We start from the raw sequence: 24,608 nt of genomic DNA on the forward strand, positions 1-24,608 counted from the left end.
GAGGGCCTTCTTCCATGTCAAGTTCAAGGTATATTTGGGTTATGTACAAACTTGCATTTGTGAAAACAGTTTATGAAGGTAAGCAGATTTTATCTTCAGCTATGGGTGCTCCTGAATTTCCCTTTTGAATCCCCCATCCCTCCATTGCAGGGGGTGGGGCAAGATGATTCTTGGGGTCACTTCTAATGTTACAGTTCTATGATTCCATTGAAAAGCTTGTAAACACCCGGGAAACATCTTGTAAGGTGATGGATTCTCCTTCCTCGGAGGTTTAAAAGCAGAGGTTGGATGGCCATCTGTCATGGATGCAGGGGGTTGGACTAGATGACCCTTGGGGTCTCTACCAACTCTACAATTCTTAGATTTTATGCCTTCAGTTGCTTCTAAAATACTACAAATAGTGGGTACCTCCCAAGTCTCAGCAGGACAGACTGTTCCACAAATTGGGGGCGGCCTGATCTGAGCTGCTCTTGAGGGACAGCACCTGAGATTTCAGGGTCTTCAAGGAGAAAATGCATTAAGTACAATAACAGGACTTCTCCCCTGATTTGTTTCCAGTCACGTGGAATGATGGTCCCTCCCGTGGCGTAAGATGCCAGCCTTCTACAATGCCTGCATCAGCCCGTCCACCTTCTCCCTCACGGGCATCCCTCAGCTGGAAGCCGCCCATGTCTGGATCTCCATCCCTTTCTGCTCCATGTACGTCATGGCCGTGGTGGGCAACTGCACCATCCTCTTCATCATCCGGGCCGAGCCCAACCTCCACGAGCCCATGTACCTCTTCCTCTCCATGTTGGCCGTCATCGACTTGGTCCTCTCCTCTTCCACCATGCCCAAGCTGCTCAGCATCTTCTGGTTGGACAACAAAGACATTGCCTTCCACTCCTGCCTCCTCCAGATGTTTGTCATCCACTCTTTTGCCACCATTGAATCTGGGATCTTCCTGGCGATGGCCTTTGACCGCTACGTGGCCATATGCACCCCCTTGAGGCATAGGACCATCCTGACCGACTCGGTGGTGGCCAAGATCGGGCTGGCCGCTGCTCTGCGGGGCTTCCTCTACATTGCTCCACTGCCTCTTCTCGCTCATCGATACACCTACTACCACACCAACATCATTGCACACTCCTACTGTGAGCACATGGCTGTGGTGATGCTCTCCTGCGAGGACACCTCCATCAGCAACATCTACGGCATGGCCATTGGCTTCCTGGTACTCATTGTTGACTCCCTGTGCATTGGGGTGTCCTATGTCCTCATCTTCCGGGCAGTGATGAGCTTATCCACCACGGAGGCCCGCCTTAAGACCTTCAGCACTTGCACCTCGCATATCACCGCCATCTTGGCCTTTTACATCCCCATAGCAGTTTCATCTTTGACTCACCGGTTTGGGCACAATGTGGCTCCCCCAACTCACATCCTCCTGGCCAACTTCTATCTCATCTTCCCTCCCGTCTTGAACCCTATCGTGTACGCCGCCCGGACAAAAGAGATCCAAAGAAAATTGGCTAAGATGATGTCTTGGTCCCGGAGACGAGCTAAAGGCCTGATGTGAGCCTCAGGGTGATTTGTGGCTCAAATCAAATGCAAGGAGAAAGCTAGCTCTAGAGGGGGAGTCTGAACTAGCTCTAGAGGGGGAGTCTTTTACCAACCCCCCCCTAGCATATACTAAGGACTAAATTAGTCATAGGATATAAAAGGCTGACCCACGTTAATGGTGTTAAGTATAATTGCTTAATTGACACTGAAATGAAGAATGCTTATGTGCTTTGCTGAAAGGATTTAAGCGGGAGATTCCACTGAAGCTAAAGAACAGCAAGAAGTGGTCTCTGAGCTCCTTGGTGGATTGATAACTCATGAGTGTTTAACCTTAAAGGCAAAGGTACCGCTGACTGTTAGGTCCAGTCGTGGATGATGCTGTGGTTCATCTAGCTCTGTAGACCGGCATGACTAAGCCGCTTCTGGCGAACCAGAACAGTGCATGGAAACGCCATTTCCCTTCCCGCTGGAGTGGAACCTATTGATCTACTTGCACTTGACGTGCTTTTGAACTGCTAGGTGGGCAGGAGCTGGGACCGAACAATGGGAGCTCACCCCATCGCGGGGATTCGAACCGCCGACCTTCCGATCGGCAAGCCCTAGGCTCCGTGGTTTAGACCACAGTGCCACCTGCATCCCTTGTGTTTAACCTTAGATCAGGTGTATTTCTAAGAAGATGAACTTGTCCTGGACCTGCACAATATATTGTACGGAAATATTTGGATGTATCTTTGATGTTTTTTGTTCTGTTTTGAAGAAAGTTTTGCAAGCAAAGGTTTGAACACTCTAATGAGTCTGGGCAATGCTTCATTCCAAAGGAGTCAGTTGTTATGCATCTAGTCACTTCAAACTGTGCAATATTAATATCTGCAATAAATGTCTCCTGCCTTCGCTGCCATGCTTAAATGCACATATGTTGCGTGTTACCTCATTCACATGTGACTCCCCTCGGCCTCCAGTTTGGCATGGTAAATTTGGAACGTAAAATCCTTCTTTACCCATCTCTCCTTCCTCTTCACTCTGTCCCAGCTGCCTTTGACCTCACTATAGTTTACAGCAGTGAGGAGTCTGTGTGTGCAGCAGGTTTTCTCGTAGCATCCTCCTTGTCAAAGGGATTGGTCACTTAATAAAGATGAAACTCAATAAACTGAAGCTCAGTCCAAAGACTGAGATACTGCTATTGCCCAGTGGTTCTCTAGGTAGGATGGGTTGGAGGTGGTCGGCTTTTGATGGGGATAGGATCCCTCTGAAGAAGCAAGCACATGGCTTTGGGGTACTTCTGGATCCATCACCGTTGCATGAAGCTCATGTGGCCTCCTGGGGAAAATATCTTCTTCAAACCTCTAGCCTAATGATCCACTCCAGGGCCGTCTTAAGCACATCCAGAGCCATGGTGCAAAGGTCCATCCAGCACCCCCTTCCCTTTCCCCAAATTTAGAACTTGCGGACCAACTTACGGACCACCTCGGAGCCCCAGGAGCCGCTGCCCACAGAAGGCGTCGGCGTCCAGCGTCCAGGTGGAGCAGCTCAAGCAGGAGACACCTGCACAGGCAAAACGGGAGGGGGGTGTCAGGCAGCGGAGCGAGAAGCTTCTGCCAGGGGGCGAGGGGGGGCTCCGGAGCTGGACCAGCTTTTCTCGGAACCAGACCAGCAGCGGGGTCAGGTGATGGGGAAGAGACGGTGTCGGGGCCGGGCTGCCTCTCTCGCGATGGGCTGCTTTGCTAGCGGAGTCCCCGGCCGGGTCTGGGGTGGAGGGCACTGTTGGGGCTGCCTGACTACAGCCCGCCAGCAGCCTGAGGAGCAGGAGGCAGTTGCCACGCTGCCACCTCCAGGACATCTCCATCAGCAACATCTATGGTGTGACAATTGGCTTCCTGGTACTCATAATTGATTCTATGTTTATTGGGTTGTCCTACGTCCTCATGTCTGTTGTCTTTGTCCATGGAGTTTTCTTGGCAGGGATACTGGAGTGGCTTGCCAGTTCCTTCTCCAGGTGGATCACATTTAGTCAAAACTCTCCACTATGACCTGTCCATCTTGGGTGGCCCTGCATGGCATAGCTCATAGCTTCTCTGAGTTATTCAAGCCCCTTCGCCACGACAAGGCATTGATCCATGAAGTTCCAGAAAAACGTCTACTTCTGCTTCATTGACTATGCAAAAGCCTTTGACTGTGTCGACCACAGCAAACTATGGCAAGTTCTTAAAGAAATGGGAGTGCCTGATCACCTCATCTGTCTCCTGAGAAATCTCTATGTGGGACAAGAAGCTACAGTTAGAACTGGATATGGAACAACTGATTGGTTCAAAATTGGGGAAAGGAGTACGACAAGGTTGTATATTGTCTCCCTGCTTATTTAATTTATATGCAGAATTCTGGCGCTGGAAGGAGCGATGCCCTTTCAGCTTCCTCCCTCAGCAGTCGGTTCCCCGGCTCTGCAGTATCCCTAAGCGACTGCCTGCATCCCTCCGCCTCCAAGCTTTCCCATTGTCCCTCACTCTGATTTCTCTCCTCCTCCAAGTCTCTTCCTCCCCCTCTGGCTGCTTCAGAACCACTGTACTTGACGAGGTGGACGTCAGGATGATGGGGGCTGGCTCCCTGTAGGGAGTCCCCCTTACATGAATAATATCACACCCAAGTCTTTTGAGCTGTTGTTTTATTATTTATTGTTTTTATTATTATTTATTAAATTTGTATACCTATACCTGCAGTTCCTTGCTATTGTTTTGTGAGATATAGTGCTATTTTTCTAGAGAAAGAGGTGCCGGAATTCAACATGAACACTTCTCCTGTTCTCTTATAATGGCAGTAGCGCCCATCGGTGCTGGAGGAGACTCTTGAGAGTCCCATGGTCTGCAAGAAGATCAAACCTATCCATTCTTAAGGAAATCAGCCCTGAGTGCTCACTGGAAGGACAGATCGTGAAGCTGAGGCTCCAATACTTTGGCCACCTCATGAGAAGAGAAGAATCCATGGAAAAGACCTTGATGTTGGGAAAGATTGAGGGCACTGGGAGAAGGGGACGATAGAGGACGAGATGGTTGGACAGTGTTCTCGAAGCTACGAACATGAGTTTGACCAAACTGCGGGAGGCAGTGGAAGACAGGAGTGCCTGGCGTGCTATGGTCACGAAGAGTTGGACACGACTAAACAACTAAACAACAACAACAGCGCCCATCGGAGAGGATGTAAGGTTACATCCTCTTCAATTCAAACTCATCTCACTGGGGCTATTTCTCAGCCAGAACTTGCCAGAACTCAGTTCTGGCACCTCTCAGATGGGCGTCATTGCCATTATAAGAGGACAAGAGAAGCGTTCATGTCTTTATCTCTGTAGTTCCTGAATAATAAATGTACTGTAAAGGAGATTTTCATTGTCTGTTTACAGGGGGTGAAGGTGACGATGATGGAGTTTGTGTGTGTAAACAAGGTAGGACAATTGGAGGGAGGAGAAGGCATGGAAGCAGGGAGTAATCCCTGGTGAGTAGAATTGCTTAATACAGTGTTTCCCAACCTTGTGCCTCCAGATGTTTTTGGACTACAACTCCCATCATCCCTAGCTAGCAAGACCAGTGGTCAGGAATGATGGGAATTGTAGTCCAAAAACATCTGGAGGCACAAGGTTGGGAAACACTGGCTTAATAGACCCTGAAATGAAGAATCATAGAATCATAAAGTTGGAAGAGACCACAAGGGCCATCCAGTCCAACCCCCTGCCAAGCAGGAAACACCATCAAAGCATTCTTGACAGATGGCTGTCAAGCCTCCGCTTAAAGACCTCCAAAGAAGGAGACTCCACCACACTCCATGTCAGCAAATTCCACTGCCGAACAGCTCTTACTGTCAGGAAGTTCTTCCTAATGTTTAGGTGGAATCTTCTTTCTTGTAGCTTGAATGCCTGTGTGTATTGCTGAAAGGGTTTAACTGGAAGACGTAACTGAAGCAAAAGAAAAGCAAGAAGAGCTCTTTGAGCTCCTTGATGGGTTTGATAATAAGAGAAAGAGAAAACAACTTCAGGCCAATGGCAGTTCTAAGGAGAGAGAGAGACCTTGGATTCTTGGTCTGTTCGGAATTGTCTTTTATTTCTAAGATGCTGAGCCTGTGCTGGACAGCACAAGATATTGTATGGAATGATTTGGATGCATTTTGATGTGTTTGTTCTGAAGAAAGTTCTGCAAGTAAAGCTTTGAACAATCTAATGGGTCTAGACAATGTTTATTCCAAAAGCAGTCAGTCTTTGTGCTAACAGTCGTTTCAAGCTGCGCAGTCTTAATATCTGCAATATTCCCTGTGCAAGGGAGAGATAAAGAAAGCAAGGAGGAGAGCAGAGAGGGAAAGGGGTGAAGGTGAAAATGGGGGCGCAGAGGGGGTTGCAAAATAGGAGGGGTTAGGAGGCATCCCCAGTTGTGAAAGCAGGGGCATGCAAGGTCTGAACGACAGGCAGGGATGTTGCCATCATAGCTGGGTGGAAGGCAGGGCCCTCCCACCCATGAGGCAAGGTGAGGTGACTGCCTCAGGTGGCAGGATCCATGGGGACAGCAGGTATGCCCTCCAAGGAAAGCACTGCCTGCTGTTGCCGCCACAGACAGTGACAGCTGCACCGCACTCCATGGAAGCCAGATCTGTCGCCTCCTTGGCAGCATCCCATGCTGAGTCTACAGTGATATCTTGGCAAATAGGAGGTTCTGCTGGTCTCCTCCCACCCTTGTTCCCAGTGTAGATCTTTATTCCCCGCCTCCTTTCTTCCTGATGTCCTGTAGATGTTTTGTTTCTTCTTCTTCCAAAGCAACTACTCTATTCTGAACATAAAAATGGAAAGCATAATGCTGGTGGTCAACAAAAGAGGTTCAAAGACTCTCTCTCTCTCTCTCTAAAAGAATGTAGTATAAACACAGACAATTGAGAAACAGTGGCCTGCAAGTGCTCCAGTTGGAGAACAGACTTTACCAAAGGTGTCATGGGCTTTGGAGACGCTCAAACTCAGGACGAAAGAGAGAAACGTAATAGAGGAAGGCACACTTGGCAAACCCCCACCGTGATCAACTCCCGCCCAGAAACCAATGTCCCCACTGTGGAAGGACGTGTGGATCCAGAATTGGCCTCCACAGTCACTTATGGCCTCACTGCTAAAACCGTGTTTATGGAAGATGAAATATACTCGGAGTCGAGAGTGAATTTCATGCTCTTTATTCAGCTCGTAGTCATCAAGGAGAAGAAGAAGAAAAGAATAGCCCTTTCCCCAAAACCATCTGCTTATATACATTATTTACACAATGGGCCTTGCGTGATTGGCTACTTCAGGGCTACACCTGTGGGCCAATCAGTTTGTGGATTGACTTCTGCCAGCAGCCTGATTGGCTGCTCCTGCAGGCCAATCAGGTTGCAGATTCACTTCTGCCATCCGCCTGATTGGCTGCTCCTGCAGGCCAATCAGGTTGCGGATTCACTTCCACCTGGAGTTGGATTGGGTGGCTCCTGCAGACAAATCAGACTGCTGATTCTGGATCCTATTGTTCTATGATTCAGCTCAGGACATAACAGAAGACAATCTTACTTGGCTACGAGGGATCGCCAAAGAAAGAGAAGACTGTAGATGTTCACTCAAGCGTCTTCCCTGGCAGGGGTGGTGACATGATCTTGTGGTTTGCCTCCGGTACCAACATGTCTTAGGCCGGCCCTGGTGGAAGCTGAAAAGGGTGCTTAGCAGCTGCAATAAATGCAAAGGGAGGAAGATGCAGGAGGTGACCATGGGGGCAGTTTGCACGCAGAGTGGGTTGCACGAAAGGAGCGGGGAGGACCCTTGGGCATGTGGGGGGTGGTGAAATTGGGTGCAAAGCAGAATTGCAGAACAGGAGAGAGAAACGGCTTCAGAAATGAGGGCGAAAAGCAATCTCCGTAGTCACATGGCATGGGAAGGGGATGCTCTCGAGAGTTAATGTGGGCGGAATGGCAGAAGGGTTGGTGAGCAGAGGGAGCCTGTCAATGAAAAATAATTTTTCCTCCTATGGAAAAAGCTCCTCTTGCTCCATCCCAAGCTTGCTCATTGAGGACCCTTGAAGAAGGAAAATACTTTGCACAGAGCCTCACGCACCTGCTTTGTCCGGATGCTGTAAATGATGGGGTTCAACATGGGAGGGAGGCTGAGATACAGATCCGCCAGCAGGACCTGCACATGTGGTGGCACCGTCTGGGGAAAGCACTGGATGTAAATGGAGGCCAAGCCTGGGAGGTAGTAGAGCAGCATCACACAGATGTGGGAGCTACAGGTGCTGAAGGACTTGAGCCGCTCTGTTTTCTCGGCAAGTTTCCCCACGACCCCGAGAATCAGTCCGTAAGACAAGGCGATGAAGGCTGTGTCGGTCCCCACAATGAGGGTGGTCCCCACCAAGTTGTAGGTGCTGCTTGCAGAATAATCTGCGCAGGCCAATTTCATGACCACCATGTGCTCGCAGTAGGAATGGGATAACACTTTGGAAGCACAGTATGGCAAATTCCTCAACTCCCAGGTCAAAGGCACCATGAAGAGGATCCCTCTTGTCAGAATGGCCAGCCCTATCTGCACGACCCTTTGGGGTGTCAAGATAGTCTCATATCTTAGCGGGTGGCAGATGGCGATGTACCGGTCAAAGGCCATGGCCAGCAAGACTCCTGATTCCACAGCTGTGGTGGAGTGGACGAGGAACATCTGGGTGAAGCAAGCATCAAAGCCAATCTCTTGAGAGCCCATCCAGAAGATGCTGAGCATCTTGGGGACCACAGATGTGGCCATGACCAGGTCGATCATTCCCAACATGGCCAGGAAGAAGAACATGGGATGGTGCAAGGTGTGAGCCAGTAGGATTGTCAGGAGGAGGACGCAGTTTCCTGCAAGTGCCACCAAGTACATTGAGCAGAAGAGGGCGCCAATCCAAGGATGGGCATTTTCTAGCCCAGGGATGCCAACTAAGAAGAAGGCAGAGGGGCTGGAGTTGAACTTGTCTGGATCCATGAAGCTGAGCGTGGTGTTCTAGCTTAACGAAAAATGAAATCCCAAGAAAGAGAATTTGCATTTGAGGTTGGTTTCACAAAAGGGAAGCAACACCCCGGCCGCGGGATCACATTCATCCAGTGCTTTACCAGCTGCACTGGCTCCCGGTGGAGTACAGGATCAGGTTTAAGGTGCTGGTTTTGACCTTTAAAGCCCTATGCGGCTTGGGACCCTCGTATCTACGGGACCGCCTCTCCTGGTATGCCCCGCGGAGGACCTTAAGGTCCACAAACAACAATATTCTGGAGATCCTGAGCCATAAGGTGGCTAGATTGGCCTCTACTAGGGCCAGGGCCTTTTCAGTATTGGCCCCAACTTGGTGGAACGCTCTTTCACAGGAGACCAGGGCCCTGCGGGATTATTCATCTTTCCGCAGGGCCTGCAAGACAGAGCTGTTCCACCTGGCCTTTGGGCTGGACATAGTCTGACCCCTGTGTTTTCCTCCCTCATGGCTTGGATTTATGGACTACTTAAAATGAGGCTGCATTTTAAATTTTAATATTGTATTTTAATCTGCATTTTAATTAATTGCTTTTTATGTTTTATTGTAATTTTATTGGTGTTAGCCGCCCTGAGCCCGGTTTTGACTGGGGAGGGCGGGGTATAAATAAAAATTTGTTGTTGTTGTTGGTGGTGTTGTTGTTGTTGTTTCCTACTGACACCTTCTCTCTCTACAACCCCAAGGGTCCCTGAGGATCAGTTGCTGCCTGGGGCTGAGTTCTAGGAGAGCCCTAGTAGTTTCTGCTTTGCTCACCGGTACACAAGTCAGTCAGTGAATGGAACTCGAGCTCCTTCATACAAACACGCCAGTATCCCCCAACCTGGTGCCCTTCAGATGCCCATGCTGGCTGGGGATGGTGGGAATTGAAAGCCAGCACACCTGCAACATAAGAAGAGCCTACTGGATCAGGCCAGTGGCCCAACTAGCCCAACATCTTGTTCTCACAGTGGCCAACTAGTTGCCCCAATGAGAAAGCAGCAAGCAGCCCCTCTTCCCTCCTGGAGTTTCCAGCAACTGGGATTCAGAGGCATTATTGCCTCCATCCATGGCTGGTAGTCGTAGTCTTATCCTCCATGAATTCATCCAATCCTCTTTTAAAAGCCATCCAAGTTTGTGGCCTCCGGTGGGAGTGAGTTCCAAAGTTTGTGCTGCATGAAGAAGTCCCTTCTCTTGTCTATCCTGAATCTTCCAACATTCAGCTCCCTTGGGTGTCCAAAAGTACTAGTGCCAAGAGTGAGGGAGAAAAGCTTCTCTTTATCCACTTTCTCCATGCCAGACATAATTTTATTAACTTCTATCATGTTGCCTCTTGCTTGCCTTTTCTCTCAACTAAAAAGTCCCCAACTGCTGCAACCGTTCTTCACAGGGGAGTCACTCTACCCCCTTGATCGTTTTGGCTACCCTTTATCGAACCTTTCTCAATTCTACAGTATCCTTTATTTGTGTAGCAGCAATAGGACACCAACAGTTTCATTTTGAATGCCTTTCCTAATGATCCCTAGCATGGAACCTGCCTTTTCCAGAGCCATCATCCATTGTGTCTACATCTTCTTCAAGATATCTTCTACGACCTCAAGGTCTCTCTCCTGGCCTGTCACCTCCAGTTCAGACCACATGAGCACAAAAGTGAAATTAAGGGTTTATTTCTTTCTTTTCCATTTGCTGCAACATGCATCCCTTTACACTTATTTTACATTGAACTGCATTTGCCATTTTACTGCCCATTCACTCAGTTTGGAGAGGTTCTTTTGGAGCTCATCGCAATCTCGTTCTGTTTTACCAACTCTGCGTAATGTATTATCATCAGCAAAGCTGACGGGCTCACTACTCACTCCCAACTCTAGACCATTTATGAACAAGTTAAGAAGCACAGGTCTCAGTACTAATCAAAGAGGGACTCCACTTTCTACTCCTCTCTGTCCATTCAATCCTACTCTTTGCTTAGAATCATAGAATCATAGAGTTGGAAGAGACCACAAGGGCCATCCAGTCCAACCCCCTGCCAAGCAGGAAACACCAGCAAAGCATTCTTGACATATGCCTGTCAAGCCTCCGCTTAGACCTCCAAAGAAGGAGACTCCACCAGACTCCTTGGCAGCAAACTTAACCAACTTCTGATCCACAAGAGGACTTCTCTTCTAATTCGGTGACTGCTCAGCTTACTCCCTGGTGAGGTACTTTATTATTATTTATTACTTAAATTTCTAAGCCACCTTTCATCTGAGGATCACAGGGCAGTTTACAACATAAAGGAACAGAAATATACAACAACAACAACAACAACAACAACATTTATACCCTGCCCATCTGGCTAGGTTTCCCCAGTCACTTTGGGCAGCTTCCCAGCAAATTATAAAAATAATAATAAAATGTCAAACATTCAAAACTTCTGGATACAGGGCTGCCTGTTGTGTAAATCTTTATCTCCTTGACATCTGGTGGGAGAGCATTTCACAGGGAGGGTGCCACTACTGAGAAGGCCCTCTGGCAAACAAGACAATGTACTTTGCTTAAAGTTTCCTCATCCACTGAGCTTGAATCGGGCGTCTCCCTGTCTATGGGCACTGGAAGGTCATATAGCTCATCTCTAAGCTGCTCTTTAACGCCAGACCTACCTGAGTCAGTCACAAAATGGTCCAGATCAGGTGAAGGCAAAACTGTAAAGGAGGCCTTGTTCTCTACTTGCAACTGGAAATAGGGTGCCATGTCAAGAAGATCCCATCATGAATAATTGCATTTCCCTCCTCGCTTTTTATGAGCTCCAGGAAAACCACAAGGGCTAAACACCCTTGTCTTGTCAGGAGCACAGAGGATAAACAGATACTCAGATACCTGCCTTGTCTCCCTGCAGTTCTGATCCCCAACAGCCCTTTCCCTATTCCTGAGTTACGTCTTCTGATACTAGGTGGCAACAGCTGAGTTATATGAGGTCAGATGAGCATCCTCTAGGACTAGCACACCAATTGCAGCAGTGACCTGGTTTTTGTCCTGCTCCAGGAATGCATCAACTGCATGCAAAGCCATTGTGTTCAGCTGAGGCGCTGTAAGGGTATTTATTACCCGGTTGATCCCCAAACTCATCCTCTTCAGGGAGGGCAGCAATGAGAAAGGATTCCGTGTGGTGTGAGGAAGAAGCACCTTGGGACCACAACACTTTCTGTCCTGGTTTTTTAAATAACAGTATTTATGTTGTTGTTGTTTAGTCGTTTAGTCGTGTCCGACTCTTCGTGACCCCATGGACCATAGCACGCCAGGCACTCCTGTCTTGCACTGCCTCCCGCAGTTTGGTCAAACTCATGTTCGTAGCTTCGAGAACACTGTCCAACCATCTCGTCCTCTGTTGTCCCCTCAATCTTTCCCAACATCAGGGTCTTTTCCAGGGAGTCTTCTCTTCTCATGAGGAGGCCAAAGTATTGGAGCCTCAGCTTCAGCATCTGTCCTTCCAGTGAGCACTCAGGGCTGATTTCCTTAAGAATGGATAGGTTTGATCTTCTTGCAGTCCATGGGACTCTCCTCCAGCACCATAATTCAAAAGCATCAATTCTTCAGCGATCAGCCTTCTTTATGGTCCAGCTCTCACTTCCATACATCACTACTGGGAAAACCATAGCTTTAACTATACGGACCTTTGTAGGCAAGGTGATGTCTCTGCTTTTTAAGATGCTGTCTAGGTTTGTCATTGCTTTTCTCCCAAGAAGCAGGCGTCTTTTAATTTCGTGTCTGCTGTCACCATCTGCAGTGATCAAGGAGCCCAAATAAGTAAAATCTCTCACTGCCTCCATTTCTTCCCCTTCTATTTGCCAGGAGGTGATAGGATCAGTGGCCATGATCTTGGTTTTTTTGATGTTGAGCTTCAGACCATATTCTGCGCTCTCCTCTTTCACCCTCATTATAAGGTTCTTTAATGCCTCCTCACTTTCTGCCATCAAGGTTGTGTCATCTGCATATTCTGAGGTTGTTGACAATTCTTCCGGCAATCTTAATTCCGGCTTGGGATTCATCTAGTCCAGTCCTTCGCATGATGAATTCTGCATATAAGTTTATAGCCCACTCATTATTGAATGTTTTCAATCCCAGAGTGGGGTACAAAGAAATAAAAAGAAACAGAGGGAAACTATATACAATGGTACCTCATGTTGCGTACAGGATCTGTTCCGGAGCCCCATACCCAACATGAGCAGTATGCAACATGAAGCGCCACGTCTGCGCATGTGCGTGGAGCAACTCGGCGCTTCTGTGCATGCACATGACGTCATTCATCGCGTCTGCGCATGCGTGAACCGCCAAACCCGGAAGTAACCCGTTCCGGTACTTCTGGGTTCAGCACGTACGTATCCTGCTGCATTCATAACAAGAGGTATGACTGTACAAAAATTACAAAATCATATCAACAGGATCCATAAACAGCTAAACCATTCTATCATAAAGCAAACTCTGCTGCTCCAGAGAAGTGGACACGGAGCAATGGATTCAAACTACAAGAAAGAAGATTCCACCTAAACATTAGGAAGAACTTCCTGCCAGTAAGAGCTGTTCGGCAGTGGAATTTGCTACCAAGGAGTGTGGTGGAGTCTCCTTTGGAGGTCTTTAAGCAGAGGCTTGACAGGCATATGTCAAGAATGCTTTGCTGGTGTTTCCTGCTTGGCAGGGGGTTGGACTGGATGGCCCTTGTGGTCTCTTCCAACTCTATGATTCTATGATTCTAGCAGAATTACAACATACAGTAATAACAAAATATGGGCCTCAAGCCAAGATTTGTTGCTGGTGCCCCCACCACACCCCTGATTCAGGATCTGTGGGGTGGGAGGAGACCAGTGGCATCTCCTGCCCCCCTGTGGAGCATGGTGGCCTCATTGGTGCACCGGCCATGTGCAGGTCAGCTAGGCTGCCCGGCTGCATTGTGGTGAGATGGATTTGAGGGCTTCCCCCATCTCACTTCTGCTTCCCAGCATTCAGAGTCCTCCAGGGTCCCGGGAGGAACGGTGCAAACAGCACCAAATGCGAAGCTGTTGGTTATTGTCACTCTCTGTGTGAGAAACGGAGAAGAACTGAGAAGAAGTTTCAAGAAGCAGCAGAAGGCTGAGATTTGTTTTGTCTGTTTTATGGATAAAGTAAAGCTAAAGGGACCCCTGACCATTAGGTCCAGTTGTGACCGACTCTGGGGTTGCGGTGCTCATCTCGCGTTATTGGCCGAGGGAGCCGACGTACAGCTTCCAGGTCATGTGGCCAGCATGACTAAGCCACTTCTGGCGAACCAGAGCAGCACACAGAAATGTCGTTTACCGTCCCACTGTAGCGGTTCCTATTTATCTACTTGCACTTTGAGGTGCTTTCGAACTGCTAGGTTGGCAGGAGCTGGGACCGAGCAATGGGAGCTCACCCCGTCACAGGGATTCGAACTGCTGACCTTCTGATTGGCAAGCCCTAGGCTCAGTGGTTTAACCTACAGCACCACCCACTTTATGGATAAAGCTCACATCAAATGATACAGTGAACTAAAAGGTGGACAGGAGAACAGTGTTTGGCCCATATCTCACCCCAGCCAGCAGCCGTCTCCGAAGTCACGTAACCAGGAAACTCAGAAAAACCCCCAAAGGGGGCTGCGAGTGTGTCAGGGGTCTGTAACTGCTTGCAAGGGTTGCTCATTGATAGAAGACCCCCCAATGCTGATCAAAGAGCAGAATTTGGAGAAGAACAGGAAGAATAGATCTGGGAGGGGAGAGGAGACAGGGGTAGTCAAAATGTCTGGAGTTGTAAATAAAACGTGTCTGAATAGGAATGGCGGATCAAGACAGGCAATTCACAAAGTAGCCTGATGGACAAATTTGAAAATCATGGAATCCCACAGGCCCCAGTTTTGCTGAAGAATCCCCCCTTCCATGACATTTTGTGATGTAATAATAATAATAATAATAATAATAATAATAATAATAATAATAATTTATTTATGCCCCGCCCATCTGGCTGGGTTTCCCCAGCTACTCTGGGTGGCTTCCAACAGAAAAATAAAATAAAATAATCTATTAAACATTAAAAGCCTCTCTAAACAGGGCTGCCTTCAGATGTCTTCTAAAAATCTGGTACCTGTTTTCCTCTTTGACATCTGATGGGAGGGCGTTCCACAGGGCGGGTGCCACCACTGAGAAGGCCCTCTGCCTGGTTCCCTGTAACCTCCCTTCTTACAGGGAGGGAACCGCCAGAAGGCCCTCGGAACTGGACCTCAGTGTCTGGGCAGAACGATGAGGGTGGAGACGCTCCTTCGGGTATCCTGGGCCAAGACCATTTAGGGCTTTCAAGGTCAGCACCAACACATAGAATCATAGAATCATAGAGTTGGAAGAGACCACAAGGGCCATCCAGTCCAACCCCCTGCCAAGCAGGAAACACCATCAAAGCATTCCTGACAGATGGCTGTCAAGCCTCTGCTTAAAGACCTCCAAAGAAGGAGACTCCACCACACTCCTTGGCAGCAAATTCCACTGCCGAACAGCTCTTACTGGCAGGAAGTTCTTCCTAATGTTTAGGTGGAATTTTCTTTCTTGTAGTTTGAATCCGTTGCTCCGTGTCCGCTTCTCTGAAGCAGCAGAAAACAACCTTTCTCCCTCCTCTATATGACATCCTTTTATATATTTGAACATGGTTATCATATCACCCCTTAACCTTCTCTTCTCCAGGCTAAACATACCCAGCTCCCTAAGCCGTTCCTCATAAGGCATCGTTTCCAGGCCTTTGACCATTTTGGTTGCCCTCTTCTGGACACGTTCCAGCTTATCAGTATCCTTCTTGAACTGTGGTGCCCAGAACTGGACACAGTACTCCAGGTGAGGTCTGACCAGAGCAGAATACAGTGGTACTATTACTTCCCTTGATCTAGATGCTATACTCCTATTGATGCAGCCCAGAATTGCATTGGCTTTTTTAGCTGCTGCATCACACTGCTGACTCATGTCAAGTTTGTGGTCTACCAAGACTCCTAGATCCTTTTCACATGTACTGCTCTCAAGCCAGGTGTCTCCCATCCTGTATTTGTGCCTTTCATTTTTTTTGCCCAAGTGTAGTACATTTCTCCTTGTTAAAATTCATCTTGTTTGCTTTGGCCCAGTTGTCTAATCTGTTAAGGTCATTCTGAAGTGTGATCCTGTCCTCTGGGGTGTTAGCCGCCCCTCCCAATTTGGTGTCATCTGCAAACTTGCTCAGGATGCCCTCAAGCCCATCATCCAAGTCATTGATAAAGATGTTGAACAAGACTGGGCCCAAGACAGAACCCTGTGGCACCCCACTAGTCACTACTCTCCAGGATGAGGAGGAGCCATTGATGAGCACCCTTTGGGTTCGGTCAGTAAGCCAGTTACAAATCCACTGAATGGTAGCATTGTCTAGCCCACATTTTACCAGCTTCTTTACAAGAATATCATGGGGCACCTTGTCAAAAGCCTTGCTGTAATCAAGATAGGCTACATCCACAGCGTTCCCTTCATCTACCAGGCTTGTAATTCTGTCAAAAAATGAGATCAGATTAGTCTGACATGACTTATTTTTCAGGAACCCATGCTGACTTTTAATGATCACAGAGTTTCTTTCTAGGTGCTCACAGACTGTTTGCTTAATGATCTGCTCTAGAATCTTTCCTGGTATTGATGTCAGGCTGACTGGGCGGTAATTGTTTGGGTCCTCTCTTTTCCCCTTTTTGAAAATAGGGACAACATTTGCCCTCCTCCAGTCTGCTGGAACTTCGCCTGTTCTCCAGGAATTTTCAAATATTATTGCCAGTGGTTCTGAAATCACCTCTGCCAGTTCTTTTAATACTCTTGGATGTAGTTCATCTGGCCCTGGAGACTTGAATACATCTAAACTAGCCAAGTATTCTTGTACTACCTCCTTACTTATTCTGGGCTGTGTTTCCCCTGCTGAATCATCTGCTCCATATTCTTCAGGTCGGGCGTTGTTTTCTTTCTTGGAGAAGACTGAGGCAAAGAAGGCATTGAGGAGTTCTGCCCTTTCTCTGTCCCCTGTTTGCATTTCACCATCTTCTCCTCTGAGTGACCCCACTGTTTCCTTGTTTTTCCTTTTGCTACGGACATACCCATAAAAGCCCTTTTTGTTGCTTTTAACCTCTCTAGCGAGCCTGAGTTCATTCTGTGCTTTAGCTTTTCTGACTTTGTCTCTACACGTGCTGGCTATATGTTTGAATTCCTCTCTGGAGATTTCCCCCCTTTTCCATTTTTTGTACATATCCCTTTTAAATCTTAACTCGGTCAAAAGTTCTTTAGATAGCCAGCCTGGCTTCTTTAGGCACCTTCCATGTTTCCGTCTCATTGGTATTGCCTGAAGTTGTGCTTTTAATATCTCCCTTTTAACAAACTCCCAACCATCATGAACTCCCTTCCCTTTTAGTATTACTGTCCATGGGATTTCACCCAGCGTTTCCCTAAGTTTTCTGAAGTTGGCTTTCTTAAAGTCTAGAATTTGGACCTTAGTATGCTTGGTTGCTCCTTTCCGCTGGATAATAAACTCCAGAAGAGCATGGTCACTCCCACCTAATGATCCTGCCACTTCTACCCCACTAACCAAGTCATCACTATTGGTTAGGACCAGATCTAAAATGGCTGTTCCTCTTGTTGCTTCTCCCACTTTCTGGACAATGAAGTTGTCTGCAAGGCCAGTGAGGAATCTGTTCGACCTTATGCTCTTGGCTGAGTTTGACATCCAACAAATATCAGGATAGTTGAAATCCCCCATTACTACTATCTCACTTCCTTTGGAATGCTTGGCCATCTGTTCCAGGAAGGCATCATCTGTGTCCTCAGTTTGGCTTGGGGATCTATAGTAAACTCCCACAATGAGATCACTGTTGTTTTTCTCTCCCTTAATTTTGACCCAGATACTCTCAATTTGGCTTTGAAGTTTTAAATCCTGGATCTCTTCACAGGTATACATATCCCTAACATATAAAGCTACTCCTCCTCCTTTCCTGTTTGGTCTATTTCTCTTAAATAGATTGTATCCCTCTATTACTACATTCCAGTCATGAGACTCATCCCACCAGGTTTCAGTGATGCCTATTATGTCATATTTAGTTTGCTGTACCAAGAGCTCAAGTTCATCTTGTTTATTTCCCATGCTCTGTGCATTAGTATACAGACATTGAAGACCGTTGATCATTCCCCCATGTCTCTTATTTAAGGGTATTTTCGTCCCACCACTAGGTCTGCATGCTGCTTGCTCCATTTGGTCCTTGACATTTGGATGATCATCTTCAGCATTTGATAGACTCCTACCTTCAGGACCACTGTCTCCCTCCCCCACATAAGTCAGTTTAAAGCCCTCCTGATGAGGTTTTTGAGTTTTGTGGCAAAAACATTCCTCCCAACTTTTGTGAGGTGCAGTCCATCACTTGCCAGAAGTCCATCTTCAAGAAACTGCAGACCGTGATCTAGGAATCCAAACCGTTCCTGTTTGCACCATTTGCGAAGCCAGTTGTTCACTTCCCCTATTTTTCCCTCTCTCCCTGGGCCATGTCATTCAACTGGGAGGACAGAAGAGATGACAATTTGTGCATCTAATTGCTTCAACTTCCTGCCCAGAGCCTCATAATCATTTTTGATCTTCTGTAAGCTATGGCTTGCAGTGTCATTGGTTCCCACATGCACCAAAAGGAAGGGGTATTTGTCGGTGGGTTTTATGATTCCTTGCAGCCGTTCTGTTACATCTTTGATCTTGGCCCCAGGTAGACAGCACACCTCTCGAGACATCTTGTCAGGCCCACAGATCACTGCTTCTGTACCCCTCAGTAGGGAATCCCCTATCACCACTACACGCCTCTTCATAGGCTTGGTTGGGATTCTTCCATGTGCTGTCCCTTCCAAGGTTACCTGCATATTCCCGGAGGACTGACTTTGCTGCTCGTCTTCATATTCCTCATCAACTGTGATGAGGGAGAGATCCTCAGGTGGAGTCTGTTCCTCGTCTTCCATGAGCACTTCAAAACAGTTGTGTAATTCTAAGCATTCAGAGCGATCCCTGGGCCTTCTACTTCTATGAGTCACGTTCCTCCATACATCTGGCTGCTGTGTTGGGGAACTGACCTCCTCAGGGAGATCCCCTGTCTCCTCCTTGGTGCAGACAGTTTGAATTGTGCTCGGAAACGTACTGGGAGCCAATGTAGATCTTTCAAGACGTTCTCAATACGTTTTGGGTGGGTGGGTGGGGGGTCATACTGACAGGACTGAGGGACTGGACCTTTTCTGAGGTTTTAAAAGTTGCTCCCCACTTTGCTCAAGCCTCTTCTTTCTGCTGCTGGAGGGAGGGAGAGTCTGTAGCAACAGAGGTTGTCAACTCTGTTCACTACCTCTGACCGACAGCGGATATTGCAGGGTCTAGGGGGTTGATCTGCAAAAGCGAAGCCTCCTTTTTTTGGGGGGGTAACAGGTTCATGAAATGGTGGTGTTTTCATGACAATGGCTCTCTTTGAGGAAAGGACAAGGAACCAGGGGAAGGAGAGGTGGCTAATGTTTTTGAGAATCTTCATCACTCAGTCAGTTATTGAGCTTAGAACCGGCCTGCGGGACAGACAGGGCAGTCCGCCACACCTGGAGAAAACCTCTATGTCAGTTTGCATTTCTTAGTGCAGAAAGTATTGATCTGATGTGTAGAGATTTCTTATGGACTGTGCCAATTCTGAATGTATTGGATTTGGGACCATTATGCTCGTCTGTCTTCAGTAGCAGTAAAGCTCTGCCTCTGGTCTATTTTTGGGAATCCTGTAACGTGTTTAGGTTTTTACTCTGCTAACTATACATTGGAGTTCTGCTCTGGATCAATACTGAGTAGAATTCCATGACACTCTAATCAGCAAATGGTAGAATGCAGCAGGTAAAAAGCTTGAAAAGCAGGCAGATTAAAACACGGAAGGGTTATGAAGTCAAGCACAGATTACAATGTACCTCAAGAACAGTTTCCATTTTTATTGAGGAAGAGCCTAGCAGCCATTACATTTATGTCCCATTTATATTCCTCCTCCACAAAGCTCAAGGTGAAATCATATAATCATAGAGTTGGAAGAGACCACAAGGGCCATCCAGTCCAACCCCCTGCCAAGCAGGAAACACCATCAAAGCATTCGTGACATATGCCTGTCAAGCCTCTGCTTAAAGACCTCCAAAGAAGGAGACTCCACCACACTTCTTGGTAGCAAGTTCCACTGCCGAACAGCTCTTACTGTCAGGAAGTTCTTCCTAATGTTTTGGTGGAATCTTCTTTCTTGTAGTTTGAATCCGTTGCTCCGTGTCCGCTTCTCTGAAGCAGCAGAAAACAACCTTTCTCCCTCCTCTATATGACATCCTTTTATATATTTGAACATGGTTATCATATCACCCCTTAACCTTCTCTTCTCCAGGCTAAACATACCCAGCTCCCTAAGCCGTTCCTCATAAGGCATTGTTTCCAGGCGTTTGACCATTTTGGTTGCCCTCCTCTGGACACGTTCCAGCTTGTCAGTATCCTTCTTGAACTGTGGTGCCCAGAACTGGACACAGTACTCCAGGTGAGGGCTGACCAGAGCAGAATACAGTGATACTATTACATAGCTCTCCCTCTCCCAGTTTTATCCGCACAACAACCGTCTGAGGTAACCAGGGCATTCTACAGCTTATCACATTTAAGTATCTTTTGTAAGTAACTTGTCAGTTGTTTTAACACAGAGAATCATAGAACTGTGGAGTTGGAAGGTACCCTGAGGATCATCTAGTCCAACCCCCTGCTATGCAGAAATGACAACTAAAGAATCCCTGAAGAGATGGTCACTCAACCTCTGTTGAAAAACCTCCAATGAAAGCGAGTCCATTGCCTCCTGAGATGGTCCATTCCACCTAACTTTGGACAGCTTGGTTAGCAGTTAAAATCTTGCAATGTGGGAAGTGTTGGATGATCCTATTATAAGTTGGAATAGTTCTGTCTATAGATTCCGTGAGAGGCAAATACTTGGCTGAAAGCTAGGAGGTGATGCAGGGACCAATAAGTGTTTAGAACTACTCTTCTTTCTCTCTCTTTCTCGTCCCCCCCCCCATTACTAACAACTCAAAAGTGTAGTAGCAAGGTATTACATCATACCATAGCCAGAGCAAGCAAGCAAGCAAGCAAGCAAACAAAAAAACAAAAAAAACAGTAAGAGAAAGAAATGATGACACACAAATATAAATCTATATAAATCTAGACACCCATATTTCCCAAACTGGTATGGATGGTGAATGTTGAGCATCGAAGTTTGAAGCATAGAGAATAAAATCCCACCAGCTGACATAAAAATGTTCTGGATCCCCCATCCTCTGGGAAACATGCAATTTATGTGTGATTTTTTCCACAATGGCCAAAATCCATATGTTCTTACATTACAATGATAAGTGTAGATTTTTCAAGGTTTCCCATTACAGTAATGGGCTACTGAAATCCTGGCTGCAGCAAAAATCCATGTCAGGAGCTCTTCAACAAGCTGTCATATGTTGTCCATCCACATATTCAGTAATGACAGTTGTGAGGAAGCCTGGACAGGCAAATTAATTAGTTTAGATATTTCTTGGTATACTTGAGACAAGAATAATGAAACTTGAGCCACACTTCTAATAACTGAGCTACCCAAAGCTTGGAGGCTCCAGCTGGCAGGTGGATCTAGATGCAGATAAATCGTAACAAGTTCTAACCTTCTCATCGACAGAGGACGAGATGGTTGGACAGTGTTCTCGAAGCTATGAACATGAGTTTGACCAAACTGCGGGAGGCAGTGGAAGACAGGAGTGCCTGGCGTGCTCTGGTCCATGGGGTCACAAAGAGTCGGACACGACTAAATGACTAAACAACAACAACAACAACACCAGTTGGAGTCAGGACTCAACCTTGACTCCTTTTGGGTAGAAGGGCTTCAATACTTGCTCCCGAATCTGCTTTGTTTTCATGCCATAGATGATTGGGTTGAGCATGGGGGGCACCAGGACATAGAGGTCAGCCAACAAGATGTGGATGTGGGCAGGGATGTGGTGACCCCAGCGTTGCGTGTAGAAGGAGAAAAGGGCAGGAGTGTAGAAGATCAGGATGACGCAGATGTGGGAGCCACAAGTGCCGAAGGATTTCTGCCGGGCCCCCTTAGAGGAGAGTCCCATGACTGCCCTGAGAATGAGGACATAGGAGACAGCAATGAAGATGGAGTCTGAGCCCACCACGAAGGTGGCTGCCGTGATCCCATAGATGTGGTTGGGTGTGGTATCTCCACAGGCCAACTTGACCACGGCCATGTGCTCGCAGTAGGAATGGGCGATGACGTTGGGCCCATAATATGGTAGATGGCTTACCATGCAAGTCAAAGGGGTCATCAAGCCGATGCCCCTCACGAAGGCTGCACACCCAATCTTGGCAATGACGGAGCTGGTGAGGATGGCGGTGTAGCGCAGAGGGGCGCAGATGGCCACGTAGCGGTCAAAGGCCATCGCGAGCAGCACCCCTGACTCCACAGCTGAGAAACCATGGATGAAGAACATCTGGATGACACAGGCCTTGAAACCAATGGAGTGGGATCGGAACCAGAAGATGGCAAGGATCTTGGGCACCGTGGAAGAGCACAGCACCAAGTCGAGGGCGGCCAACATGCACAGGAAGTAGTACATAGGCAAGTGGAGGCTGGGCTCCTTCTTGACCACAAAGAGGATGGTCAAGTTGCCCAGCAAGGCTACTAAATACATGGAGCAGAAGGGGAAGGCCATCCAAAAGTAAGCAGCTTCCAGGCCAGGAATGCCCACTAGGATGAAAACGGAGGGGTTGCTGTTGGAGCGATTGTTGCATGCCATGGCTTCCACCTGGCTCCCGGAACCATTTCATAGCCTGCTGTTAAGGCGAAAAGGAAGTTAGATAGTGCTACTACGCTCACTGCTTAAGGCTAGGTGAGACCAAGGTGGTTAGGAACATACAGTAGTGCTTTAACACTTGGTCTTCTGCACCAGCTCTCTTTGTCTCTGAGGTAGAAATTGTTCAAAACCCATTATCAGTAAGGCCAGATCCATATCTTCAAGTGTATGGCCTAACCACAAAACTAGGAGCAAGCAGTTTAGGAGGGACTTCATTGATTGGGAATGAACACCCAGTTCTTAAAAGCACCACACCAGAGGTAGAAAATGAGAATAAAACTGGAGCAGCTCATTCCTCTACCGCTTTTTTTTTATTAAAAAAAATAGCAATACTATGAGCTACAGAGTTATTATAAGAATCAAGATACTCCATCAGGCTAGGGGCACTGTTCACCCCTTTCCACTAAGTCCTGTATCAGAACAGAGGTGTTGAGCTTGGAAATGGAAGTGGTAGGTCTACTTGGACCCCTAACCCCCATGAATAGCTAGCAGTTCTGGCAATGATAACAGGGAGGCCTGGATCATTAGCTGCCTCCCTTCCTTGGAGCCAGTTTTCAGTGGCCTCCAGCGGGCTGCTGGCATCACCCTTCTGCTCCCCTCTGTTGTTACCTTATCATGGGCTCCTCAGTCTCAGTCAAACTCCAGCTCTCAAGCAGACGAATGGGGCCATCTCAGTTGTTGCCCTTCCCAAGGTCTGTTGGAGATGCTGCCTGGCTACACTCTTAGCCTGTGCTTGTGCTATGATGGCCAGCCGTGTCCTTTTGCGTTTCTGCAGCCATGTGCGGAGAACCAGTTGCAAGCCAGTTGGGAGCGGAGGAAGTTATACTCTCTACTGACACTCCTAGGGGACAGCATTCGGCCCAGAGCCCATGAGATCATCAACATTAACGGCATCAATTTTATCATCATCAAGCTCATGAAACAGCTCTTTGTGACCCCATGGACCAGAGCACGCCAGGCACTCCTGTCTTCCACTGCCTCCCGCAGTTTGGTCAGACTGAAGTTGGTGGCTTCGAGAACACTGTCCAACCATCCCATCCTCTGTCGTCCCCTTCTCCTAGTGCCCTCCATCTTTCCCAACATCAGGGTCTTTTCCAGGGAGTCTTCTCTTCTCATGAGGTGGCCAAAGTATTGGAGCCTCAGCTTCACGATCTGTCCTTCCAGTGAGCACTCAGGGCTGATTTCCTTCAGAATGGAGAGGTTTGATCTTCTTGCAGTCCATGGGACTCTCAAGAGTCTCCTCCAGCACCATAATTCAAAAGCATCAATTCTTCGGTGATCAGCCTTCTTTATGGTCCAGCTCTCACTTCCATACATTACTACATGAAACAGCTACGGTATGTGAAAGAAAGCATGTTACACAGTGCATAACTAAACTATAGAACTCACTTCCACAGAAGGCAGTGATTGCCACCAACCTAGATGGCTGTAAGAGAGGATTTGACAAGTTCATGAAGGAGGAGAGGGCTCTCAACAGCTTCTCGCCATGAGGGCCGTGTTCTGCCTCCACAGTCGGAGGCAGAAATGCTTCTGAATACCAGTTGCTGGAAACCGCAGGAGGGGGAGAGGGTCCTGCTGGGGTGCTTCCTATTGAGGCATCTGGTTGGCCACTGTGAGAACAGGATGCTGGACTAGGGGGCCATTGGCCTCATCCAGTAGGCTCTTATGTGGTAATTGCACTGAGGTCCAGTACCGAGGGCCTTCTGGCGGTTCCCTCGTTGCGAGAAGCCAAGTTGCAGGGAACCAGGCAGAGGGCCTTCTCGGTGGTGGCACCCACCCTGTGGAATGCCCTCCCATCAGATGTCAAAAAGAAAAACAGCTACCAGATTTTTAGAAGACATCTGAAGGCAGCCCTGTTTAGGGAGGCTTTTAATGCTTAATAGATTATTTTATTTCACTTTTCTGTTGGAAGCCGCCCAGAGTGGCTGCGGAAACCCAGCCAGATAGGCGGGGTATAAATAATATATTATTATTATTATTATTATTATTATTACATGTCCCCATTAGCCCCAAGGGTTCTTCAGGGAGCTCTATTTGTAGGTTTGCGACCCACCATCAGAGTTCCTGCAAACCACAACTTTGTATTGGTAAACTGTAGCAAATATTACCAAGTTCCTCTAGATAAAATTAAAAATCTTACCAACCTGATTCT

The 24,608-nt window shown here is 47.6% G+C and overlaps 3 protein-coding genes across 3 annotated transcripts; 1 reads left to right on the top strand and 2 right to left on the bottom strand.

The window, feature by feature from the left end:
* The first annotated feature begins 592 nt into the window (after window positions 1-592).
* LOC118085000 (olfactory receptor 52M1-like) lies at window positions 593-1,555 on the top strand. The gene has a single exon (XM_035115247.2). The coding sequence runs from the start codon at window positions 593-595 to the stop codon at window positions 1,553-1,555; it is 963 nt and encodes a 320-aa protein (XP_034971138.1).
* A 6,024-nt stretch (window positions 1,556-7,579) lies between these two features.
* On the bottom strand, window positions 7,580-8,440 carry LOC118084999 (olfactory receptor 52I2-like). Its single transcript, XM_035115244.2, has one exon. It carries the CDS (start codon window positions 8,423-8,425, stop codon window positions 7,580-7,582), a length of 846 nt encoding a protein of 281 aa, XP_034971135.2. The 5' UTR covers window positions 8,426-8,440.
* Window positions 8,441-21,328: 12,888 nt separating this feature from the next.
* On the bottom strand, window positions 21,329-22,399 carry LOC118084696 (olfactory receptor 52P1-like). The gene has a single exon (XM_060274162.2). The coding sequence runs from the start codon at window positions 22,397-22,399 to the stop codon at window positions 21,443-21,445; it is 957 nt and encodes a 318-aa protein (XP_060130145.2). The 3' UTR covers window positions 21,329-21,442.
* Between the last annotated feature and the right edge of the window lie 2,209 nt (window positions 22,400-24,608).

This window comes from Zootoca vivipara, chromosome 4 (assembly GCF_965207765.1).
Source record: "Zootoca vivipara chromosome 4, rZooViv2.hap1.1, whole genome shotgun sequence".
Classification (NCBI taxonomy): domain Eukaryota; kingdom Metazoa; phylum Chordata; class Lepidosauria; order Squamata; family Lacertidae; genus Zootoca; species Zootoca vivipara.

What these genes read in the sequence shown, in the direction of transcription:
- LOC118085000 (XM_035115247.2), top strand. Translation starts at nt 593, where the DNA reads ATGCCAGCCTTCTACAATGCCTGCATCAGCCCGTCCACCTTCTCCCTC.
- LOC118084999 (XM_035115244.2), bottom strand. Translation starts at nt 8,425, where the DNA reads ATGTACTTGGTGGCACTTGCAGGAAACTGCGTCCTCCTCCTGACAATC.
- LOC118084696 (XM_060274162.2), bottom strand. Translation starts at nt 22,399, where the DNA reads ATGGCATGCAACAATCGCTCCAACAGCAACCCCTCCGTTTTCATCCTA.